This window comes from Gasterosteus aculeatus, chromosome 10, assembly GCF_964276395.1.
Source record: "Gasterosteus aculeatus chromosome 10, fGasAcu3.hap1.1, whole genome shotgun sequence".
In the NCBI taxonomy this organism is placed as follows: Eukaryota; Metazoa; Chordata; class Actinopteri; order Perciformes; family Gasterosteidae; genus Gasterosteus; species Gasterosteus aculeatus.
In genome coordinates this window covers 8,284,021-8,307,381 of record NC_135697.1, presented here as the reverse complement: position 1 = coordinate 8,307,381, position 23,361 = coordinate 8,284,021, and the positions used below count along the sequence as shown (strand labels likewise).

Below are 23,361 nucleotides of genomic sequence, written 5' to 3'. Positions count from 1 at the left end.
TGTGGGGTTTATTGAAATGACCACTATAAGTGACAATAACATTGCATTTGTTTTGCGTTAATAGTGCTCTGAATACCCAATAGATAGATAGATAGATAGATATTGATCCCTCAAGAGGGAAATTTTGGTATCACAGCAGGATGTGCAAGAAAATAGAATAAAAATATACAAATTATATACAATATAATAAGATAGAAATATTAAATTATTAAATTAAATTAACTAAAACTGAAAAAAAGAATAACCTTCCAAAAGAGACAATATAACTACAGAATACATCCACAAAACAACAAACACACACCCTTATTCTGCAGTCTGCTCACATTCCTACGACCCGCTTTACAGTATGTGTGTTTATGTGTGCAATTTCCTGGTTGTTCCCCAACGAACCCAAAGCTGTGATCACAGGACGTTGAGCGGAAGTTGTCGGGTCTCCACCACACACACACACACACACACACACACACACACACACACACACACACACACCATGTCCCCCGCTTTAACGCCAATAGGAGGGACGGTCGCGGTGTACAAAGCAGCAGAAAAGGGAGGGGCCGACGCACCGGTGTGATCGTCCCTTTTCATTTCTGTTTTCACGTCCTGCTCTCTTTCCTCATCAAGTGTGAAAATTCCGTCTGTTCCTGCGCCGTCTTTGTCATCTCTCCTGCGCCCGGTCCTTCTCTCCTTGTAAACGGGTATATGGGACCTGCTGTTGCAGCCCCGGCGTCACCCGCGTCACCTTCGGCAGTGCGAAAGCTCCACAGTGGCACTCGAGGGGGAAAGTTGGGGGAAAAGGCGTGACTTCATGCAGATGTCTTCTCACGCACAGCGGGTGACGACCAGCTGACGTCCTGCTCATCGGGGGGATTCCAGCGAAACCAGCAGCAAAGGAAGAGCTGTCCCAGTTGCTCTCCTGCTACATGCTTCGCAACATATACACATGCACCGCACGCGCAAATGTAAATCTCTTTGAGAGGAGTCTGCGGTGGGATGATAGGAAACTAAATTAAATCCTAAAGGAAAATCTGTTTGAAAGATGCAGCTTTGTAGCTGCGTTCTGGCGCCAAACTGTTGGGGACTGTTTTTGATCGGTTTCCGTGGCGAGTTGAGATTGTTCCCGATAGTTTCACTGTAGATCAACGTCATCACGCCGACTCAATCATTCTGTGCTCAGGAAGTTTGGGAGCCTGTTATGAGATGCCTTAGAATACTGGAGTGCTCTGTAAAGCAGGTGTTTCAGGGGTTGTGACACATCCTCGGTATCGTGTACGGGCGGGAAAAGGGTAACTGTGCAATTGTGTAGTGTGATGTCGTGGGTTGTTCTTGATTGAGTCTTGGATTTTTGTTCCCCATCGTACTTTAATTTTGATACGTTATTCTCTTGTGTGCATATAATGAGGCTGTTTTGTCTCTTTATATGGTTAGTTTATTTCCTTTGGTAACAAGAATGTTATTTAATACCTTTTACCATGGCAGCGTACAATTGCTTTCTTTTTGCTTCGAAGAGTTCCAACACATTTCACAAGAAAAACGTCTGTTTGTTTATGGGGTTTGCTCTCAGGCGGCAACAGATTTTCAACTGCTGATTGGTGTGTGTGTGTGTGTGTGTGTGTGTGTGTGTGTGTGTGTGTGTGAGAGAGACGTGGCGCTTTGTTGATGCGCAGGAAGAAACTAAATGAGGATTTAATGAAGCTCCATTGTTTTTAGGTAATGTAAACGATAAAATGCAAATGGGGGAACTAATCTTTTAATATGGTTTTCAACATTAATTATGATGGTATAGAATATAGTTAAATGTAATTCTTGTTCTTGTGTAGTTAATCAGTCCTTTCTGGAGAAGTGTTTTAATGTGTGTGTTCCATGCAAGGCCCTCTTTTTCCTAAATACACTCTGAATGTTAAGAATATTTAAATGTATTTTTCTGTGTGTGTGTGTGTGTGTGTGTGTGTGTGTGTGTGTGTGTGTGTGTGTGTGTGCGCGCCACACTGATCATCAATCTCTGACTCCTGGCAGCGAGTAGAACGATATTTAATGACACACCCTCCTTGCAGTCGCTGTGTGTGTTCTTCATAGGCAGCGTGTGTGAAGCTGTGCTCCCCCCTAACAGTAGTGGGATTTATCACTCAAGTTATTAATGTGATTTCACACACACACACACACACACACATATAACTGTTGACCACGACTTGTTTACCTCAAATTTTGGTTACGGTGATGTTGTCAGCGATGGTGAGAGAGAGAGAGAAAGCGAGAGAGAGATTTTCGATTTCTTAGACGTGACCACACACACATGGTATGCTCCACAGACACATTCACACACAGACAGAGTGCGCTCTAAGGACCACAGCAGGGGAGCTGTGTGTGTGTGTGTGTGTGTGTGTGTGTGTGTGTGTGTGTGTGTGTGTGTGTGTGTGTGTGTGTGTGTGTGTGTGTGTGTGTGTGTGTGTGTGTGTGTGTGTGTGTGTGTGTGTGTGTATAAAGTTAGAATCCAGACAGTCATTATAGAGGCCAGACTATTGAGTCTTATAAACTCTCAGGTCAGAGATTATTGAAATAGCAGAAGAGATATATAGTGTGTGTGTATGTGTTGCACCATTTTACTAATACATTGCAAATTGTGTGTGTGGATTTGGATTCATGGTGTGTTTGAACTTGCAGCTTAGATCTGTGTGTGTTGTAATACTGATTTATTTGAGCATCATTTATTGTCCCTTTGGGTACTGAACCAGCAACCTTTTGGCACTCACTCACTCACTCTCTCTCACACACACACACACACACACACACACACACACACACACACACAGGCAGCCTGTTGTGTAGGCCAATCGTAACAACATGTACCTTGCTTTAACCTAATAACCTCCAGCAATTCGGATAGAACAGCTTGGACAGCCTAATAAGGTCCCCCACTTTCCTCCAGACTAACTGAGCAGCCCCTTTTTAAACTCCTCTGACCCACCTGTGGGCCCACACTTCAAAATAAAGTTTTATAGAGTGCGGCTCCCAACCAGCTGGTGCCGCCCAGATGAAAACATTTAGTTTGTGTCATGCTGAGTAAGTCGCAGTTGGAGAGGTGGGGTTTCTCTCGCTTGTAACACGTTCTGTTTCCCCGTCTCGCGCGTGTTTGTATGTTGTAAAGTTGAAACGTAAATTGAGCTTGAAAGCAGAAACGCTGCTGTTTCTATTTGTACAGCAGTTGGAGAGCGTCTCCCCCCCACAAGTGAGGAAAGCTCTCCCCGTCAGGACGTTTTTGAGGTGCACAAAGAAACCCCAAAGCTCCCTGTAGCCAAAAGCCCACGGTTATACTGGACATTACACTGGGCCGCTGTGTGTGTGTGTGTGTGTGTGTGTGTGTCACACAGCCCTCACACTGAAGTGCTTCCCATGCAGACCCTGTGTGGTGCAGTAATCCCAAGCATGTAATAGTGGTCAGACTCCTCTTTTAATAAAGTTTATTTGGGAGTTGAGTGGGGGGGGGGGGGTTGTATTTATCTGCAAGAAGGAGTGATGCACAAGTCTTCTGTGCGTTTTTAGTGTGTCATCTATTGTCAGGTTCTGTATCATTTCGTGAAGTGTAATCAACAACATTGAATTAACAAGGCAGTTTCTTCATATTGTTTGTCAAAATCCAATTATCTTGTCTTCCTGTAGAACAAGAAATGATGTCTTCCTGCATGAGCTGGCATCATCCAATTTAGTCCATTAACACCCCGACATCCATTCATCAATCAATCTGCAGCACGAGAGCTTTGCGTGGAGCTCCGTATCACGCTGCATTTTAAGCCCGCCCACTTTCAAATAAGTCCTATACTGATTACAAACGACACACACACACAGGCAAAGACATAAGTCTCAGAGTCTCAGCTTGTTCCGTTCATTGAACATTTATTCGCTATATTTAATGGATGGATTTCCGTCAGTCAGTCACACGGAGCGAGTGAAGCTGTCATCCCAACGCACACAAACACACTCACACTCCAACCGACACAGCAAGGTTAATGTAAGGACAGCACAGAAGTATGGGCAGGAAAGAATTCGAGATGGAGGGCGGGAAGTGCATAGGAGCTCCGGCCTGGCAGCGCGAGGAAGATCCCAGTGGTGCAGATGGAGGCAGCTCGGGTGAAGGGGGGGGTCTCATAGCGAGAGGGAGAGGTATTGAAATGTGAACCTCTGATTAGGTTTGACATTTAAGAAGGCATATTTCGCATGCACTTACCCAATTACAAATGAGACCTACACAGCCCATACGTGCGCGCGTGTGCGCAACTCGACTTGATCCGCGGCTGGAATGAATTGGGCCCCCGCTACCCAACAGATGAAGAGCGAGGCAGAGCGAGCGAGTGTGTGTGTAAGTGTGTGAAACTGCTTCTGGCAGCGATTAGGGGCCTAGCAGGCAACTGAAAACTTTTAGTCTTAAAATGGCAGGTGGACTCTGTCTCGCAGTGATTTTATGTGTCCACCCCCCTCCTCTCTCTCCCTTCTGGTTCTGTCTGTTAACCCCCTCCCTGTCTCCAATTAGACTCCTGCTTCTGCCAAATCAATTCCAAGCTGTTACTTACCCTCCGAAACTGAAATGCTCCCTTTAGCCAATTCTGTCCATATTGTTTCACCCATCAGGCGTGGAACTGAGCCCGGCCGAGTCCCATTATTATCCCACCGCTCTAAATAGGCTCGGTTTCACGGCCTGATCGCTTTTGTCTGCGCGGGTACTGAAGCGGTCGCGTGCGCGCTTCCATTAATATTTTCCTCTGCTGCTTTCATCCACCGTCACGTCACCCGAAGGTAGCATCCAGTTCAGCGTGACTCCCATTTTGTGCACCAGTGGCCTTCCTGCAGCTAGTAATCTGTGACACCTTCATGGGAATAAACGACTGCTGCGTGATCCTGAAAGCTTTAACATTCGCAGCCATCATCACAACAACAACAAAAACAACAAGAGCAGCAGCAGCAGCAGGCGTCTGCCAAGTCCTCCAGGGAAAAATCCTTTCTAAGGACAGGAAGTGATGTGTTTCCGCTCCCTGCGAGCTACTTGGCAGCAGTGGTATTTATTTGGTGTAACAAGGCATTATTTAATCACGGCTAGCAAGCCGCAGGCTGAAGATACACAATGTTTTCTTATTTGCTGCCATAATTGTCTCGTTGATTCCTCTACATATTAAGGCTTCTATTGAGCATTCTGTTACAGATCTGAATGGGAAATGAAGTCTGTAAATAAGCGATCAATGATATCCTGATCATAATACACTGGATGCAGTTTTTGTGTGTTTTTTGCTGTCAAGTTCCTCTTTCGTTGATCCAGCAGGTTCAACTAATAGAACACACAGGGTTGTCGCTGCAGAAGCCTCCCTGAACTCTCCATCTTCCACGTTTTGGGCAGATCAAACCCAAACTGTGCCCAACACACGAGCATGTGTTGATGAAGTGTCCAGTAGGTCGATCGAAACACAGCGCTCTGCGTCCGTTGGCGAAACTCAAACTCACTTTGGGGATGAAGGGATGTTTTAAAGTAGACATAATTGTAGTGGGGGATGTGAAGCTCATATGCCGCTTTCCCTCCTCCTGAACTGCCTCCCCAGACCATTTCTTTTCTTTTTTCTACACCCAAAAAATATCCAGTCTTTCCTGTCTCCTCCTCTCTGAGCTCCTCTCCTTCCATTTACCCATCTTTGTTTTCATGAAGACTCCTTTACCTTCTTTCTCCCTTTGCTCTTCCTGCCGCTGTTAAACATACTCTCCCCCTCGATGCACCGTCACTTTTCACATTCATCTATATTTTCATGAACCCACAATGAATCAGAGGAACGGGATTACATGGAAGATTGTATGAAACAAAAGAGAAAAGCGTGGCGGATGTCTCTGTAAGGCCCGGCCTTCGGCATTGTTTCTTCACATGTCACCCGATAATCCTTCTGTTTATGAAAGTACTGGATGCCAATTAAGGCTCAGCCACAAGGCGGGGAGGAACAGAGCTATCTGAAGGCAGCAGTGATATGTGACTGTCTTAAGACTATGTATGAAACCCATCAATTACAGTGACTTTATAATTAGCAGCCAGAGAACTGGTTTGGAGTTACTGGATGTTGACAGATTTACTGTTTATCTATCGTTTTGCATTCGGGAGGTCGTTGGTGTTGTGATTAGTCGAGTGTTATGTGATCCTGTGCGATAGTTACTCCAAAGCCATCCCCGAGAAACATTACACCGTATACTGGATAGAAATCCTTTTACTTTATGACACAATCAAAATGTCCAAAGACCAGAAATACCCCACGGAGACGTACCCCCCCCCTCTCCCTCCCCCTCCACCTCCCTCGATACGTCCTTCACCGGATGTCTTTGGGGCGAGTATTGGCCGATTCAGACCCAGGCCTCACTTGCGTTGGTGGTAATGATTAACTGTCACATTGGTCGTGTCTGTGGCATTGGGGCCATTGTGGTGTGTCGGGGCTAATTGTAGCTAGTAGCAGTAGTTGCTATGTGGTATGTTGTGGTGGGTTGCACCTAATTGTAGTTGATAGTAATGGTTCCAGTCTGTGTATACAGCCTGAAGCGGACAAAGGCTGTACTACAACACACACACACACACACACACACACACACCTTCTTCTTTCCCACATACTGGATTCATGCAAGTGGTGCCCCAGCAGTATGCAAACAAACATGTGATGCCAGTGTAAATAGATGTCACTCTTATAATTTACCTTTCCGTTCCCGTCACCAAAGTCATTTCTAGTTTTCATCTTGTTGCTTTGATTAACTTTTAAAGTCACTGCTGAAATGATTCGGGGCAGATGGAAACACTGTTAGGTCAGTCAGTGCTTCTTACTGTAGGTCGGGATTTCGGCTTCAGCGCTTTACCACAAAGATCTGTAGTTTTCCACTGTGTGTGTGTGTGTGTGTGTGTGTGTGTGTGTGTGTGTGTGAATGATGAATTCTGACTGGGTGTGGTGAACATCAGATGAGATTTTCCTCTCTCCCTGCGCACACACACACACACACACACACACCCACAGTGAGTGCCAGGGCTGGTCTAGGCGTGGGCCCTTTCAGACATAAATTGCTTTATTTTAATAGTTGTATGGTGGGGAAAGAAATGGTAAAATACTAGAAAAGGCTGTAGAGAGAAAATTGGATTGAACAAAGAAAGCAGCCCTGCCTCTGTCATTTCTCTACTCGCTTTCTCGTGTGTGCGTTTTATTTTCTCCTCTCTTCCTAATCCTCTAGATTACATGACAGGGTTGTTACAATATGTTGCTTAAATTTATTTGTGTTTGTTTGTGGTCTGTATTCAACTCCCTTTGTACTTATCTTTCTTCAAACGTGAGTGTGTGTGTGTGTGTGTGTGTGTGTGTGTGTGTGTGCGCGCACCGATTCTCTCGTGATTCTCTTTCACTGTTTGCGGTCTGCTATCAGTAAATAAAAACTAGTGTTTATCTCTCACGCAACAGCCACATGGTCGCACGCATGCTCCATCCGCTTCTAATTCACACACATCCTCAAAAAGGCATTACACACACACACACACACACACCACACACGCCCTACTTATATTGCATTGATCTAAAAGTGATCAGCTGTTGGCGTCTATCAGGCGTACTTTGGCTTTGACTGTTTACTACCGCTCACACATACAAACACAGCGCATGGGTCAATGGGTTGACTGTGTTTACAACTGAATATGAACGGCTACAAATAAACACACACACACACACACACACACACACACACACACATGGTTGCAAAAACCCATCTCTCTGTCATGCCGTGTTGTGAACAGAGTGACCACAATTGTTCTCTTTTCAAACAAAAGAAACATGGGTTTAACCTAAAACACATGGTTGGTTATTTGATGGCTTTGTGGAGCGATTACAAGGGAAGGAGGGAAGAGATGGTGGGACAAAGCAGGAACCGAAAGAAATCTTTAATGATGGAAATACTCAAATTATCGTAGCAATGATTCTTACATCTCAAAGAGGACAGTGGAGATCAAAACGTGACTGAAAAGTACCTTTTGAGTCTTGTTATGTTGATTCTAAAATGAGAGATTTAAAATGGAAAAGAAGAGCCGAGATTGAAAAATGAGAAGAAAGGGTCAAGAGGTGACACAGAGGGCAATGAGAGATGAAAAAAAAGAATGAAAGGCGCGCAGAAAGAGATGCAAGAAAGCAGGCGAGAGGGGATCGCTGGAGGGGATGAATTGCAGTCTGCCGCCTCCCCTCATCCATCTCTCTGATACGGCCAGTAGGGTTTGATGTGGTTGTCTGTCGTCCATTCTCTTCCCGCTCCTCTCTCTCTCCCTACCACCCCTACTTCGCAGTCCCTCAGATATGGTTTTGGGTTTTGATGTGGTCCGGGCACAGTTTCCCACGGATGGTTTCCATAACGATAAAAACGATTCACTCCCGTTTGAGAGAGGAAAGAGAAATAAAGTTGCACTTTAGGACGCAACAAACATCCCGAACACACATCCCTAAGAAACCTCTCACAGCTGAGATGTTTCTGATGCTGGGGCTGCTCTTTGACGAGGTCCGCCGTTGAGCATCGTCACACACATTTCTAAATCAAATCAAAGCTATTCTGTACACAGACATCATTGTCAGAAAATGTTATTAGCGTGTGTGTGTGTGTGTGTGTGTGTGTGTGTGTGTGCATGCAATCCGCTGTAGATTATCTGAGACACTTTGTATCTGTTAATGTCAACATATCAGTCAACGATGCAGCAAAAAACAATTTATTCTCCCCATGTCTCTTTCCAATTCTCAGAGATGGTGAGGAAGAAGAATCCCCCTATCCGGAGTGTAGGAGGAGAGGAGGAGGAGGAGGAGGAAGAGGGGAGGAGGCCAGCGGGAGAAGAGGAAGAGGAGGGAGAGGAGGAGGGGAGAGTCGGAGCGGAGGCCGAACGAATAAACCGTCCCTCTGAACCAGAATCCTCTGACCGGATCAGGGGCGATGAGGAGCAGCAGGAGGAGGAGGGCGAGAGCGAGTGCGCATCCTCATCCATCTCTCCCTTGTCTGTTGGGGAGGCCTACAGCAACGAGGAGCGAAGGGGGAGGAGAGAGAGAAGGGGAAGAGCCAACCACGGGGGAGCGGCGTTAAGTGACAGACTCGAGAGCCACTCGGAGGTCGAGGACGGTGAGAAGGGGTCAGATGAAGGAGAGAGGAGGGAAAGAGGCCGAGGGGAGGCAGATCACCTCGCTGCTCATCTCCTCTCCGGCCCCCACCACCTCCCCCGACAGGAAGCAGGGGAGGAGTCGACAACTGACACCCCGCCACTTTCTTCCAGCCCCTCTCCTAAACTGCAGGACTTCAAGTGCAACGTGTGCGGCTACGGTTACTATGGGAACGACCCCGCCGACCTGGTGAAGCACTTTAGGAAGTATCATCTGGGCCTGCACAATCGCACACGGCAGGATGCCGCCCTGGACACGCACATCCTGGCCCTCCACAACATGGCTCCCCAAAACACGCCTCTAGGTAACTCCAGCGCTCGACATGTAATGATGCTCAAGGTGTGAATTAGATTGGAGTTTGAAATAACGCGGATCCAGAGCCTTAAAACCACATTTTTTTTAAATTTTAGTTTTGTAAAGCTTATTGATGTATACTCCAGGTCGACCGGTTCCCTGCAACAACAACAACCTGCTGATTGTCGATCTGAATGTTAAGTTTCTTCCTGAGAGGTCACACGTGTCCTCTGATTGTTGTGCCCCTGGCAGTCTGACCTCCCCTTTGTTTATCCGCTTCGAACCGCTTCTTGTGTTTTCTGCTCCCAGATGTACAGGCCGGACAGGGGCAGAGGAACCAAGCCAAAGAGTCGTGGAAGACCAGACCAGATGTGCACATTCAACAGCACAGGGCCGTCATGATGAACGGCACATATGACGTACAGGTGAGCACTCGCCGTGGTTAATGAACACAGGTTCTCTTGGTGTGACGGCATTGAATAAATGGGAAGGAGGGTAAAGTGGTCAGTGATCAACATTCTTTTGCAAATTTCATGTCATGGTCCAAGAAAGCCTCAATGACATAAGATATGCAGAGGATACAGTGCTGCCCCCTTTTTTACTAAGCTCGTCTCAGCCAACAGAGAATTGGGAATTTAAATATCTCAGAGAGAGAAGGTTTTATTTTGGTTCAAGAACCTCTTTAGAGATGTGCAGCTCTGAATGCATCCCTTTTACATATTTTGCATCTGCTTGTCATGAATACAAATGTTCTGTTAGGAATCAGGAATCAGGATTCTGTTTTGTTAGAGAACATTTTTAAAATATTGTGTTCTTTCAGTAGTGTTTATTTCAAATGTGCTACTGCAGACGGTACTTGGCAAATTCATTAAACCTTTACAATCATTTCCTGCACATTGTTTAATGCTTGGGAACTCTCAAAATGAGGAACCAATTAAACGCTAGCACCAACTGGTAATACATCTAGGCCCATTGTTTAACTGAGCAATTTATTGGGTCGAACAATCTGCGAATGATTTGTGCCATAAGGTGTGTGTTATTTGGCAGTGAGGCATTGTGGGCCATGTTATGACATTTTATAGACTGGCCTAGAAAGACACTGACAAATATTGCACCTGGCAACACACAGGTGGACACACACACAAACACAGACACACAAACGGTCTACTTGGTATTGTGTTGTATAGTGTTGTACATGATGGCTAATAAATCAACATTCATTGCTCATCCCTTATATTCAGCACTAAATTTGCATAAAAAGGACAAGGTCCTTTATCGGACGGGAGCTACTGTGCAGGATAAAAGCAGAAATTTAGAAAATTCATATTCCTTCAAGATAAGTGCCGTCCATGTACTGAAAGATGATTCAATTATACCTCAATTACTGTAATGATATTCCATCATGCCACATTAAAATGTCAGTCAGTAATTTGCACCTGCAGTCTGGACATCAACAGATGAGACAATCAATTCGGGTCTTGGTGATTTAGTTACAGTGAAACAGCCGTAGAGTTTGTTGAGAACAAAAACCTGCCAAGTGTCTACTTAACATTGTACACAGTTTAATTACGTAGATATTGAAGCCTCAGCCAAGTGTATTTATATGTTTATCTTTGCTCTGAAAATGTTATTTGAAAGCATGCGAACACAACATTTATTGCCTCGTGTAAACTCATGCAGATCTTTCGAGCTCCTTTTTAATAGCTCATTTCAATTGAATTAGATTAGATATAACTTAAATTAACTAAGTCGTCTTTCGAGGGAGAAGTAGAAGTGAAAAACCTTTAACAGGTCATTATTTGTAAATGAGGAAACATTGAGATCCTCTAATGTGAAGTGTGCGCATGCATTTTATATACCTTGTTGAATAATTAGTTGTATCTGATTTCAGTGTTTCATGAGTCCAGAAGCGTTTGTCTCATCATGGCATGTGATTTCATGAGAAAAAATATTCACAATGCAATGAATATTATTGAATAGAATTTAAGACAACCTTCCAGAAAGGTTTTCTCCCCTAAACGAAGCTGTGAAGGCTCAGTTTGTGGAGGCTCGCCCCCGGGCATCTCCTCACCACGTGGCCTGTGTCTCTGCGGCAGGTCAGATGTTTAGCCCGCTAGTCGACGCATCGGCGATCCTCCCGACCTTTAATTAAACAGCGAGCGCGGAGCCGACGCCAAATAGCCTCTCACCTGGGGCTTTCGTAGGAAGCCTCCAAAATCTGTGTGTAGACGAGGCCCGAGGCTAAAGACGTGCCGTGTTAAATAATGGAGCATTCTCAGAGGCCCGTGTGGGCGTCACGGGGGCCCACAGTTGTTGCTTGTAATTGTACGTTTTTTTTCCCCTTGGTCTACTACAGTTATTGGTACACTTGCACAAGATTTAGGACTTTTGTGTGAACAGTACAGCTTTGTCTGGAATGTTTAAACGAGTTGATTTAATAAACATGTAGATTTTTCAAACTGTTTATGTGTGTATGAGAAATTGTCGAGGAGTTTCATTCCACTTAAATCAGGACTCTGTAATGGCCGCAAGTCACGTAATGGACATACACACACACACACACACAGTCAGAAATAGAAAATCCGGTGGGTTTAAGTCGTCATCATGGAGTGAAAGTGAAAATATATATATATTGAAAAAAAAACCCAATGAAAGGGCCCTCTATTCTCTCCATCCCTCCTTGCTCACTTTTTCTCTCTCCCGCCCACGTTTGGAAAATTCCATGTTGTCATTTGCTGAGGTGAGATTCCCTGTCAACCAATGACATTGCGGGGAAAAAGCACTGAGAGATGGAAGAGGAAAGGAGAGTAGGGAGCTGAAGGGACCGCTAGTAGGAAGCCTCTGAAACCAGTAGTTCTAATCGACTGTTAGGCTGTGTAATCAAACAGCTGTCAGACACATTTAACTTTCTTTTTCTGCCTCTCTTCTGCAGTTGTGTTCCTCATCATTTGTCTTTGTCTTTCCTTCACCTTCAACTCAGCTCTGCCCTCTTTGTTTGCTCACTCTTTTCTTACTCCAACTCCCCTTTGCTTTGCTCTTGCTTCTCGATTTGCTTTTCATCCATCTGTGGCCTCTTTCCTCCGCCTTTCCCTCAACGTGTCCCACTTGTCCTCGGCCTGTCTTCTCTCCATTTTCCCTCCCTTGTTCCTCTCTGTGTCTTTCTGCCATAATGACTTGATGTTTGGCTTGTCTCTAATTGCCTGGGCCTGGTCCGTGGGACGTGATGATTGGATGATTGCTTTTATGAGATCACACACAGTAATAGCCCTCATTTAGCCTTCTGAAGTAATTCTCTTCCACCAAGCTGAAATGGACCATTTCACATTTTTATTTTACTATTTGCCCTGTTTTTTTTTTTTAGCATGTATAAATGTTTTTCTCTGGCAATAGCTGACAGTTATTATCATTGTTATTGTCCTTGACACTCAAAGAGGGGGAGGTTTATTTACCAAGATCTAATTGCAAAAAACTGAAAACAAATTATATCTCCGTGTTAGTATCCCAAAATAACATAATTAGGACCTAGATGGAGGCATTCATTAATGAATAGAATATTTATTGGGAGTTTTCAACCTCGTATAAGTCCTAAAAAAACCCAACATAATGTGTAAAATTATTTTATAATAATGATTGAAATAATTATAATTTCCATTGCAAAAATCCAGCTGAATGCCCTTTTATGAAATGTGAAATTATGAAAGCGTATGTCTTTGCTCACTAAAAATGGTGCTTACCAGTTGCATTGCATTCTTGCCAAACCTCCATAACAAGACTGCCCCCAGTCAGCACCGATCCACATATCCAAAAGAAACCAGTCCATTTCGTGCAGTAGGCCTAATGTATGTCAGCCCAAGACTTGCCAAGTTGCCGCCTCACCGATATAACAAGCTGCACAAAATAATCTCCTTCAGTCAAGGAGCTGAACTAATAGAAAAGCAGGCTGCTGGCTCGGTTATAACAAATCATGGCTCGTTGCATGCCACAATAGAGCCTGATATGATAATAGTTGGTTGGTTAGAAATGAATGACCTTTAATTGTGCCAGCTACATATAGAAAATGATGGATTGTGTTTGTTTTAGCATGAAGCATGGATTTAATATCTCCCGCATAGCAATTAAAAATGACAATTTCATTAGATTTTTGTAATTATGTTTAATCCCCTCACTGTAATGTATAAGGAAAGAAAAAAGGTGGGTTCTCAGGCAGAAAACAACGCTGTTACTACATTAAAAAGCTTATTTTGCACCCCTTTTAATCGTTGTGTGGTCCAATCCACAGTGTGAGGCTGACGTCTGAATTACATATGGGCTTTAAAGTAGTCCATGAACACTAAAAGTAAAATGTCCTTAAAGGTCACCAACTTCTGACCTAAAAACAACAACTTTTGCAAAGTTTCAGGTAATACTACACTGTTGATTGTTGGTTCGTCCTCTTGCATCCATAATTAGTCTTACTGCTATTTTTTCTCATATGAATAATGGTTTAATTTCACCAATGGAAGTGCACCCCACTGTAGACACATTTGCAAAATAAGAAGGCTCAGGGTCCGGTACAGTGCAGAATTCATTTGTTCAAGACACCTTTGTTTTTACATTACATGTCAGTCTGTCATCCATTATTATAAGTATAAGTGTCTAAATCCAGACCCAATTGGAGTAACGATTGTGGTCGTGTCGTTGCCGAGTCACGTTTCTTCATCAAGTTTGAATCATCTGTATAATATGTATATAATATGTAGCTTGTTAGGATTTCACTTACTGTTACTGTACTGTTAATTTATATTGCACACATTTCATTTCATTTAAGTTTTTCTTTTACAACCTGCTCAGTTTTGCACTTTTCCTCCTTACCTCATTTCTGCCTTACCTCATTTTTATTTTTATTTCATGTACATTTATGTAAATATTGTATTTTTAATTTTATTTTAAAATTGGTCGGCTTTGCGGAAAGGCAAGGAAAAGAATGTCAATACACGGGGCGTGTGTATCTGACCATAAAAATCTTTGAATCTTGAATATGTATGATATTCAGAGATTGATTTTCACTCCCACCTTTAACAGAATCCTCTTTGCCTCTTTCTGCTTGTCGACAGGTGACGCTGGGGGGGACGCTGATTGGGATTGGCCGGAAGACCTCTGATTGCCAGGGGAACACCAAGTACTTTCGCTGCAAATTCTGCAACTTCACGTACATGGGCAGTAATTCGTTAGAACTCGAACAACACTTCATGTCCTCGCATCCAAATAAAGTGAAAAGCCCCTCGACCACGCCCCAGCTGGCCACCAATAACCTGGCAATGCACGACAACCAGGGGAAGGGAGGGGGTCTGATCCTGGACGGGGCGGAGAGAGTGGCGGTGCGAGCGGACGATGACTCTTTGGTCGGTTACTCCATCCCGGTCAGGGGGTCCCCAGATTCCTCGAGCTGGACTGGGGAGCCCGCTCGGGACGCTGTGCAGACGTATTATTGGTGCAAATGCTGCAGCTGGAGCTGTGAGGGGTCGGGAGGCTCGGCGAAGCTTTTAGAGCACTATGAACAAAGACACCGGATGACCGCGGGGGGTACGGTGAGCCCCGGCCACTCTACGCCTAGGGCGGTGGACGGAGAGAGGGAGAGAGGGGGGAGACGGGATGGGGGAGAGAGAAGCCGAATGTCATCCAAAAGCCGCAAAGATCCGTCGTCCAACACATCCAGCACCAGCCAAGGTAATGAAACGGAGAGAAAGTATGTCGCAGCGTGGTTCTGAATTTCTTTACATGCTTGGCCGCAGAAGATCAACTCATTATTTTTATTTCCTCTAGTACTATGATGACTTTTACTTATCTGCTGCTTCAAATACCCCCACCCCAATAGGTGGCCCTACTCTCTCTCGTCAACTGCGGAGCTTGATTCTACCATCGCAGGAATGGTCTTTTCAACAGGCCTTTGCGCTTTGTTTTTCTGCTCCCAGGAGACCCCAACAGCAGTGATTCAGAAGCAGTCGTGACCAGTTACAACTGTCAGCTGTGTGACTTCCGATACTCGATGGCCCACAGTGCAGACGTGATCGTGGTAGCACCTTTGCTCCTGCACTACCAGCACAACCACTCCATCCACAGATGCTGCATCCAGCACTGCATGTACTGTCCGCAGGGCCTCTGTCAGCCACACAAGCACCTGGGCGAGGTGAGACACAAAGATATATTCAAATGTGGATTTGCTCTGTGTTTTGGGGGTTACTTGGCATTCGGGAGGAGAATTGCACTATTTTGCAAGCACAGAGATAAATACAAATGCAGTATATTAAACAAGTGTAAAGTTAATTGTTCCAATTTTCCAGCCTAGTTAAAATTCCCTTGCTTCGACTACTCCGCCCACCCTCGCCCCCGCCCTCCTTTGTGCCAGCTGCCAAGCGGTGCCGTTGCAGCTGTTAGAAATGAACAAAGAAAGAAATATGGGGTTTGGCTTCGTTAAGTGAATGATCCACATTCACACCGTGTCATCAAATCACAGCGGAAGAAAATAAAATGTTAAATTCTGAACTCCAGTTCAGTGATGACCAGAGCGCGCTTGTCTTCAATGAGCTGCGTCCGACTCCGTCCACACAGGTCTCTCACCCCTTTGCGTGTCGGAAGCCCAGCTGCCCGAAATGCTGTATCAAGTTCCCGCCGTCCACCAAGCAGCAGCAGCAGGACGCGGTCGGATCGAAACCTGCCGCCGCCAGCTCGCCCAGCATGACCCCTCATAATCCTAGAGGTGACCTCGCTGTGATTTCGGGATCGACTTTTTACGCCTCCAGCCCAGCCCACCCTGTTGTCACACAAGGTATTCAAGGTTACACTTCAAGGTCACACCTCATCTGCTTTATTGTGTCAATAAGATTCCCTTTGGTCTCGTGCCTCCTGACTGTGTCCGGCCTTCTCCTCTCTAAATCCAGGCGTCACCCACTTGTGTGACCAGTGTGCGTTTGCCACCACCGACATCGACGTGTTGCTGCAGCACTACGAAGGCTGCCACTCTCTGATCAACCTCAAGGGGGCGCCGCCAAACGTAAAGGCTGAGGAAGAGGCTGGCGGAGACAAAGGAGGGGGGGGAGGAGGAGAGAGGGAGTACTCTTGTACAAAGTGTCATTTCATCACAGAGGTGGAAGAAGAGATTTTTCGACACTACAGGTAAGAGAAATTCGCATATAATGACACATTGAAGTCTGCTTTTTACTCAACGTAACAATAGAGACGCAATTGATATTTAAACATAACGCTCGCCAACTTTTCTAAAACAGGTCGCTGAATGTGAAACTTGATCGCCAGCTTTAATTTTTGTTTCTAAGTCAGGCAGAGGATGAAGTATTGCTTGCCGTGGATATTTTGACAGAGCTCACTCATTTTCAGCATCTACCCATTTAAACAGAGCATACACCTTAGACATCCACACCTGGAAGCAACTCATTGATGCTCACAGATCTTTCACCACATAACTGAGTACCACGATACGTGTGATGAGCTCCACTTGACATGAACATTTAGTGGCTCTACACTAATAAGTTCAAACGCGCCGAGACAATTTCTCCTATTTACCGGAGAAATATAACGAATACTATTCTATATTGTTCCTCCAGAATTTTAACAAGCGGCCTTCCATCTTTCCTGTGACTCTCCTGTGCTATAAGCATACTCTAATATGTTGTACAACTTTGTATCCACTACAATCCAAAGCCTATAAAGCGTTGGGGAATGCTACTTGAATTATACTGCACAGGTTGTGAGTTAGTAAACAGACATTTTGAAATCGCTTTTCCGTTGTTACAACTATCAAAGTCTAAAAACTTTCATCTAATTGATTCACCAATTGTCATTCTGTGTCTGAAGTATTTCTTTAACAGCGGCCTTGAGGTGAGACGGGCAGTTTAGAAAAAAAGATTAAAAAGATTGCTGCAGGAGAACCAGAGATATCTTTTTATCCCCAACATGCCGCCTTGCAAACTACGCACAATGCTACTTGCCTGGCTACATTTCAGTCAGAGATTAGGGGGTATTTTATTAGTGGCTGCAAATGTAGCCTAGAGCCGCAGGCCTCAAGCAAAGATTAAAAGCAGACACCAAATGTCAGAGTTTTTGTTTCATTTTCAAAATCGTACTTTTCAGTTTTCCTCAACTGATGCAATTAGATTCCATGCAGCTCCTTCTGGAGACACAAAAGGCTTTATACAACTTAAATATGCAGCAGTACTCGCCATTACTTTTTGACAGACTTTGATCTGTGGTATCTGGGGTTCTGCTCTACTTCAAAATACTATTAGTATTTCTTTATTCACTATCCTTCCTGGAGCAGCTTTCTCCAAAAGAGATAAACCACTTTTTGGCCTCGCCATTTTTTGGGTGAGGGTCAGGCAACTGATGCTAAACAGTAAAAATGTTGTTTCTTTGTACTGTACATGTGTACCCTGTCTGCTCAATAAGACTGGCTCGGTTCCAAAGACATTTAAGAGCCCGAGGGCTCAGACAAGACTCCACAGCCGTGAAAACACGCATGCACATGTTCACTGGGCCGTTTGTGACATAAGTTTCGCTACAGAGAAAGAGAGCGAGACTAACGATGGAGACACCAACGATTGTGTGAAACATTTTTGTGTATATAAGTATTGATCTGGATTTCAGATCTGGATTGCTCATTAATACAGGCTCTCACACACACACAAGATTTAAAGGTGTGATTCATTTCAGGGGAGAGAAGATGGGTGAAAACGGGATGGATATAAAGGCAGAAAGCAAAGTTAAATGGAAAGCCAAGCCATTGGAGAAAAATCTAATAAAACTGAATATAGCCAGAAAGCTTTAGACTGCCACTAAAATCCACCAAAGCAAAATTCAGGATTGGCTTGTAGCTCGGGACAAAGAACCATTGTGTTTGGGGGAGAAAAGTTACGGCCTGAAAGAAACTAATCAATCTTCCTCCCAACTTTTACCCCCAAACCCTCTAAGTGAGGTTCTGGCGCGTGTGAAAGGCACAGGCACACAGCAGCTGAGAATGTGCACCATCCAGTATCATTACAATGCTGGTAATTGTTGGGCTATTCATGTTAAAGGTCTTTGGGTTTCAAAATCAGATGAAAGGAATTTACTCCACTTTCTAATCAAACGTGTAAAGCGTATTCATAAACTGTGCTCCGATTTCAAGCACCACGGGAATACGAATGTGTCTCGATAGACGTGTTATGTGTTGACCTCGGAGCACGTCGGGTTCTACTCCTAATCCTACCCCAGGGATTGTTGTTCTGGAGACTTAGTTGATATGCACGTGGGAAATGTGTGCGTTATGCCTGCAGCCTGCTCACCAGTCACAGGTTAACTCCCTTTATCCACCTGGGGAAAGCAAACCAGATGCAAAGCTGCTTATTTAATGCTATTAACATGTACATAGGTCAACAACAACATGGTTCATTGCTGTAAAACGAGACCTTTAGAGACCGTTATTTTACATTTGATGCCCTTGTTGCTATGAGCGATCCGTGCTTGGCCCCCGTTCATGGTTGTGAGGGAAATACAGCTGACCTTTCTTTAACACAGTCTTCTTATTGATTAGTTTTCTTTTACTACAGATAAATTGTGGGAAAATAATGCAGTCGCTTCTCATACTTTTGGGATGCCAGCTCACTGTAAAAAATAACTTTTTATTATTTTTCATAGATAGACCGAGTTAGCTGTTTAAACTTGTACAGTGTACAAACTTCATTAGGGCCACTGGGTCTTTGGGCAGCACCTGGAGACATTCGAGTCCAGTCCTTCAGCCACACAATAATTGTCACACGTTTTGATATGACCTCTAGGCTAGTTCGATCCGATACAGTATGTATACATATTACAAATAATACAGGTAGTGTATTAGCTCTGTAAAAGAATACAGTAAGGTTTTTTTTTTCCTGCATCCTGTTCTCAAGATCAATCCGCATGAGAGCGACTTGAGCAGATAAATGACAAATTGAAAGATTTTACATGTTTGCAATGAAATTGTTGGCATGATTATATTCCACTGATATAAAGCACAGCCAATGCAATGTGGAAGCATTGTGAAGTCACTGGTGAGAGAAACTCAAAGCAAAAACAACAGCAGTGTTGAGCAAATTGCTGCTTTTGGATGAGATACGAGTGAACTAAGTGGAAAAACTGTTCATCCTATTCTGAGTCAAAGCTGCACACTTGACTTATTTGCCAAATAATTGTCCAACTCAACTCCTACCTCTCACGCATGCCAAATACATCAGTGAGACTTGTTTTTCTGTCATTTGCTTTAAAAGCCGTACCCTCCCAGGATAATCAGTCAGTACAACAGTCAAATAATTTGATTTTCTCAGTCCAAACAAAAAATATTCGATTTGTTCTACTAAACATGTGTTAACGTGTTTCTAGTTTTATATTCTGGCAACTTTCTTGCTATCATCTTTTCTATATTTCTAAATTTGAAGCAGCTGCCCATAATGCGCCCACCAAGAGCCCCACAAACAGGGGTCCAAGTCCTCGTTACAGATGCTCCATTGATTCTGCTTGGTTGGCCCCCACAAGAAGCATCCAAACAGGTTCCTGAGCCAGGAAACAGCCGGTGCCGTGTATGGTGTATATGGTGTCTAGCATATTGTGTCGTGTAGGTTGCTGGTCAGTCAGGGCCGTGCCAACAGGAAACCGTGGTGGTTTGTCGATGGGTGATTCATTTCTTGTCATTCAGATTAATTTACGTTTCTCGCCGCTTTGCCCCGATTGGCGGGCGATTTATTGGAACGGCGAGTCACTTTTTGGCTACATGCTCGGTGTAGTGAGTAGTTCGGGGACAAATGCACTTAAATGTGATTTAGTCGATTCAGGGAGTGGATTTTCATCAAAATTTGATCAATGTAAAACTTTCTTATTGAATATCTGTCAGACGCAGCCTATTCAAAGCTGTTGGAAATGAACACTTTCAAATTTTCAAATCGATGGAAAGTGTGGAGGTATTTTAAATCTCCTGTATATGAATGTTGGGATTGATAACATACACAGTACAAGCGTATGCGGAGTAAACATAAATGATATGAATACATATATTTCCAGCTTTGTTGTGACATTACACACACCGGCATTCACGGATGAAGTGTGCGTGTGGCCAGACGCACTCTGGTTGAATGTGGTTGACCTCAGCAGGGTCAACTCTCATCTATATAGAGCGCTGTGTCTTGCACGCCGGACCATCCCATATATGGACTAATGTACCTGTGTTCAGCCCCCCTCCCAGGAATGTGAAGAGCGAGTCCGTGTTCACACTGAAGCAGCATTGTTGCATGATTGAGCTTATTGAAAGGAAATATCCCCCCCATCTCTCCGCAGGCGGGTCCACGCGTGTTGCCGTTGCCGACGCTGTGACTTCACGGCACCCGATTCGTCGGCCCTCCTCGACCATTTTAACTCGGCCCACTGCCACGAATCCTCTCCCTCTCTAAGCGCATTGACAACGACCTCCTTACCCTCCTCGCTGACTCCTCCGTTAACGCTTGCGGCCAACGGCTGCTCGGCTCCCTCTACCTTGGCCATCAAGGAAGAAAGCAAGGGGGACCTTCGCCTCCTCTACTCCCTCGCACCACCTGAGGGACGGTTGGCCGAAGGGGGCAGAGAGGAGGCCGGCAGGGTGGTGAAGAGTGAGGGAGGAGAGGAGAAAGAGAGAGAGCGGGAGAAAGGCTGGGTGCTTGGGGAGACGAGAGGATTAGGGGAAAGAGGAGGTGAGCAGGCCCACGGCCTACTCTGGGTGCCCAAGGAGCGAATGGGACCCGAAAGAGAAGTAGAAAGAGGATCAGGAGGAGGGAGTCCCTCTCTTTTCTCCTCCCCCCTCTCTTTGTCGTTTGTTTCAGCCAATCACGAGGCCTCGCAGCAGAAAAGAGCCGTGACTTCGCCCAGCATGGTTTACCTGGGAGACACCAAGTCCTTTTTGGGAGATACCAAGTCCTTTTTGGGAGATGCCAGGTTGTATGGAGCAGGGAGGCCAGGAGGAGCCATCGCAGGCGGAGGGGAGAAACCGAGCCGGATGTCTCAGCAGTACACAGGAGGAGGAGGAGGAGGAGGAGGAGGAGGGAGTGGCGGCGGCGGTGGCGGTGGAGGACAGGAGAAGGGAGGAGCTGCTAAAGAGGAGTCCCAGTCCCTTCTACGGGTAAGTTGTGCACACCCTCCTCACCCCCTCCTACTCCTCCCATTCCATGCCTCTGTCTTACATTCACCTCATTCTTTCATTCAGCCTAATCTGTCCCCTTTGTCTCATTAACACGCTGATTTGAGCTTCTAGCTGCGACTGTCTGATTGAGGGCGGATCTCTATTCCCAGATTCTACCTGCTGAGAGCATTAGTTTTGCGACGGCTTCCATTATTACGCCTTCATCTTCATTTCCTTTGAATCAGATGTGAGGATTAAACCTCATGCAGAGGGGCGCTTCAATGACACCAGTAATTCATCAGTCATTTGAAGTGCTCATGCAGATTGTCATTTGCTAGAAAAGCAGCGCTCCCGTGCATGCGAGTGTTCAGATCTCTGCGCTCTTGTCCATGTGCTTGTGATTCCATGACATCATGTCCTTTCCAATAAGTCGCATTTGTCGCCCTTTAAAATTAGATTTGAACTCGCAACGCGGAGAAACTGGCCTGTTGCTACAGCAACGGGGAGGCAAACTGACAGTTACCATGGCTGCCAGCTGTCAATCACTTCCGTCATCCTACTTTTCAGGCCACTATGCTTCTCACTTCACAGTGATGTCATGGACCAGACTGGTTTGCCAGTGCTGCACAGCTTATTAGCTATGATCACATTAGATTGGAATAGACTGAACCGTGTGTGTGTGTGTGTGTGTGTGTGTGTGTGTGTGTGTGTGTGTGTGTGTGTGTGTGTGTGTGTGTGTGTGTGTGTGTCTGCGTGGTTTCAGGGCACTCACATGGGTCTAAGTAAGTGGCAGTAATGAGTGTGAAGGAGTTTTCATGAGTTTAGTGTGTGAGCTGTTGAGTGTATGGCGTGTGTGTGTGTGTGTGTGTGTGTGTGTGTGTGTGTGTGTGTGTGTGTGTGTGTGTGTGTGTGTGTGTGTGTGTGTGTGAGGTGTTGGCAGTCACTTGGCAGACTGCGCTGGGTGGGGCAGCAAGAGGTTTACTCATTATCGTGGGTGGGGCAGTGTGTGTCTGTGAGAGAGTCCATGTGTGTGAGAAGAAGGGAGGATAAGGAGATGAAGAGGAGAAGTCATGGAGAGATTTTACATCCAGCTTTCCCTTTTCTCGGATAAGAAGCACAGGCGTAAGATACAAAATAAAGCAAAAGGACATATTTCACTTTCCAGCGTTCTCCTTTGGTTCGCTCTGTAGCGGCTGGCTCTAAACTTGGTTGTATGAAGGCAATTATTACGCTTCAACCCAAACTCAGTTGGAGTAAATATTATCATCGGGGATCCCCAGCTGAGTTACTCATACAGTTGCGCCGACTGCACGTGAGAACATCTGCATACACAGGCACCAAATGTTTTATTCACTTTTTGGGGTTATTCCAGAGCATTGAGGAGTAAATGTGCTCGCTGAAAGAGAGAACCAAAATATAATAAAAGTGATGTGGAAAATACAAAAGAGGAGGCGTGGGAGGGAGCGATTTAAAAATGTATTAGAGAAGCTGAAGATGACTTATTACTTCAATGGCTCGGTATTATATGACCTTTGCTACTATCTGTCTCCCTCTCCCTCCTCTCACTACACAATATTTATTCTCTGTTTCCATGGCATGCTCAGACATGTCCAAAACACACACACACACACACACGTGATGACTCATCAATGGGCTTAGTGTGGGAGGGACACTATCATCTCAAATAGCTGAGTACACACACACACACACACGCACACGTATATTGACACATGCAGGCGTTTT

At 45.0% G+C, this 23,361-nt stretch overlaps 1 protein-coding gene across 8 annotated transcripts in view; it reads left to right on the top strand.

Moving 5' to 3' along the window:
- Positions 1-23,361, top strand: part of trps1 (trichorhinophalangeal syndrome I) — an 88,372-nt gene that overhangs the window by 32,362 nt on the left and 32,649 nt on the right. For 7 of the 8 annotated variants that reach the window (XM_078081432.1, XM_078081431.1, XM_078081434.1 and 4 more), the window contains 7 exons: positions 8,770-9,480; positions 9,780-9,895; positions 14,564-15,176; positions 15,422-15,636; positions 16,059-16,275; positions 16,388-16,622; positions 20,805-21,618. In XM_078081432.1, the coding sequence (XP_077937558.1) occupies positions 8,770-9,480; positions 9,780-9,895; positions 14,564-15,176; positions 15,422-15,636; positions 16,059-16,275; positions 16,388-16,622; positions 20,805-21,618 (2,921 nt within the window). The remainder of the gene's footprint in view (positions 1-8,769; positions 9,481-9,779; positions 9,896-14,563; positions 15,177-15,421; positions 15,637-16,058; positions 16,276-16,387; positions 16,623-20,804; positions 21,619-23,361) is intronic. The other variant, XM_078081435.1, reaches the window with a different exon arrangement.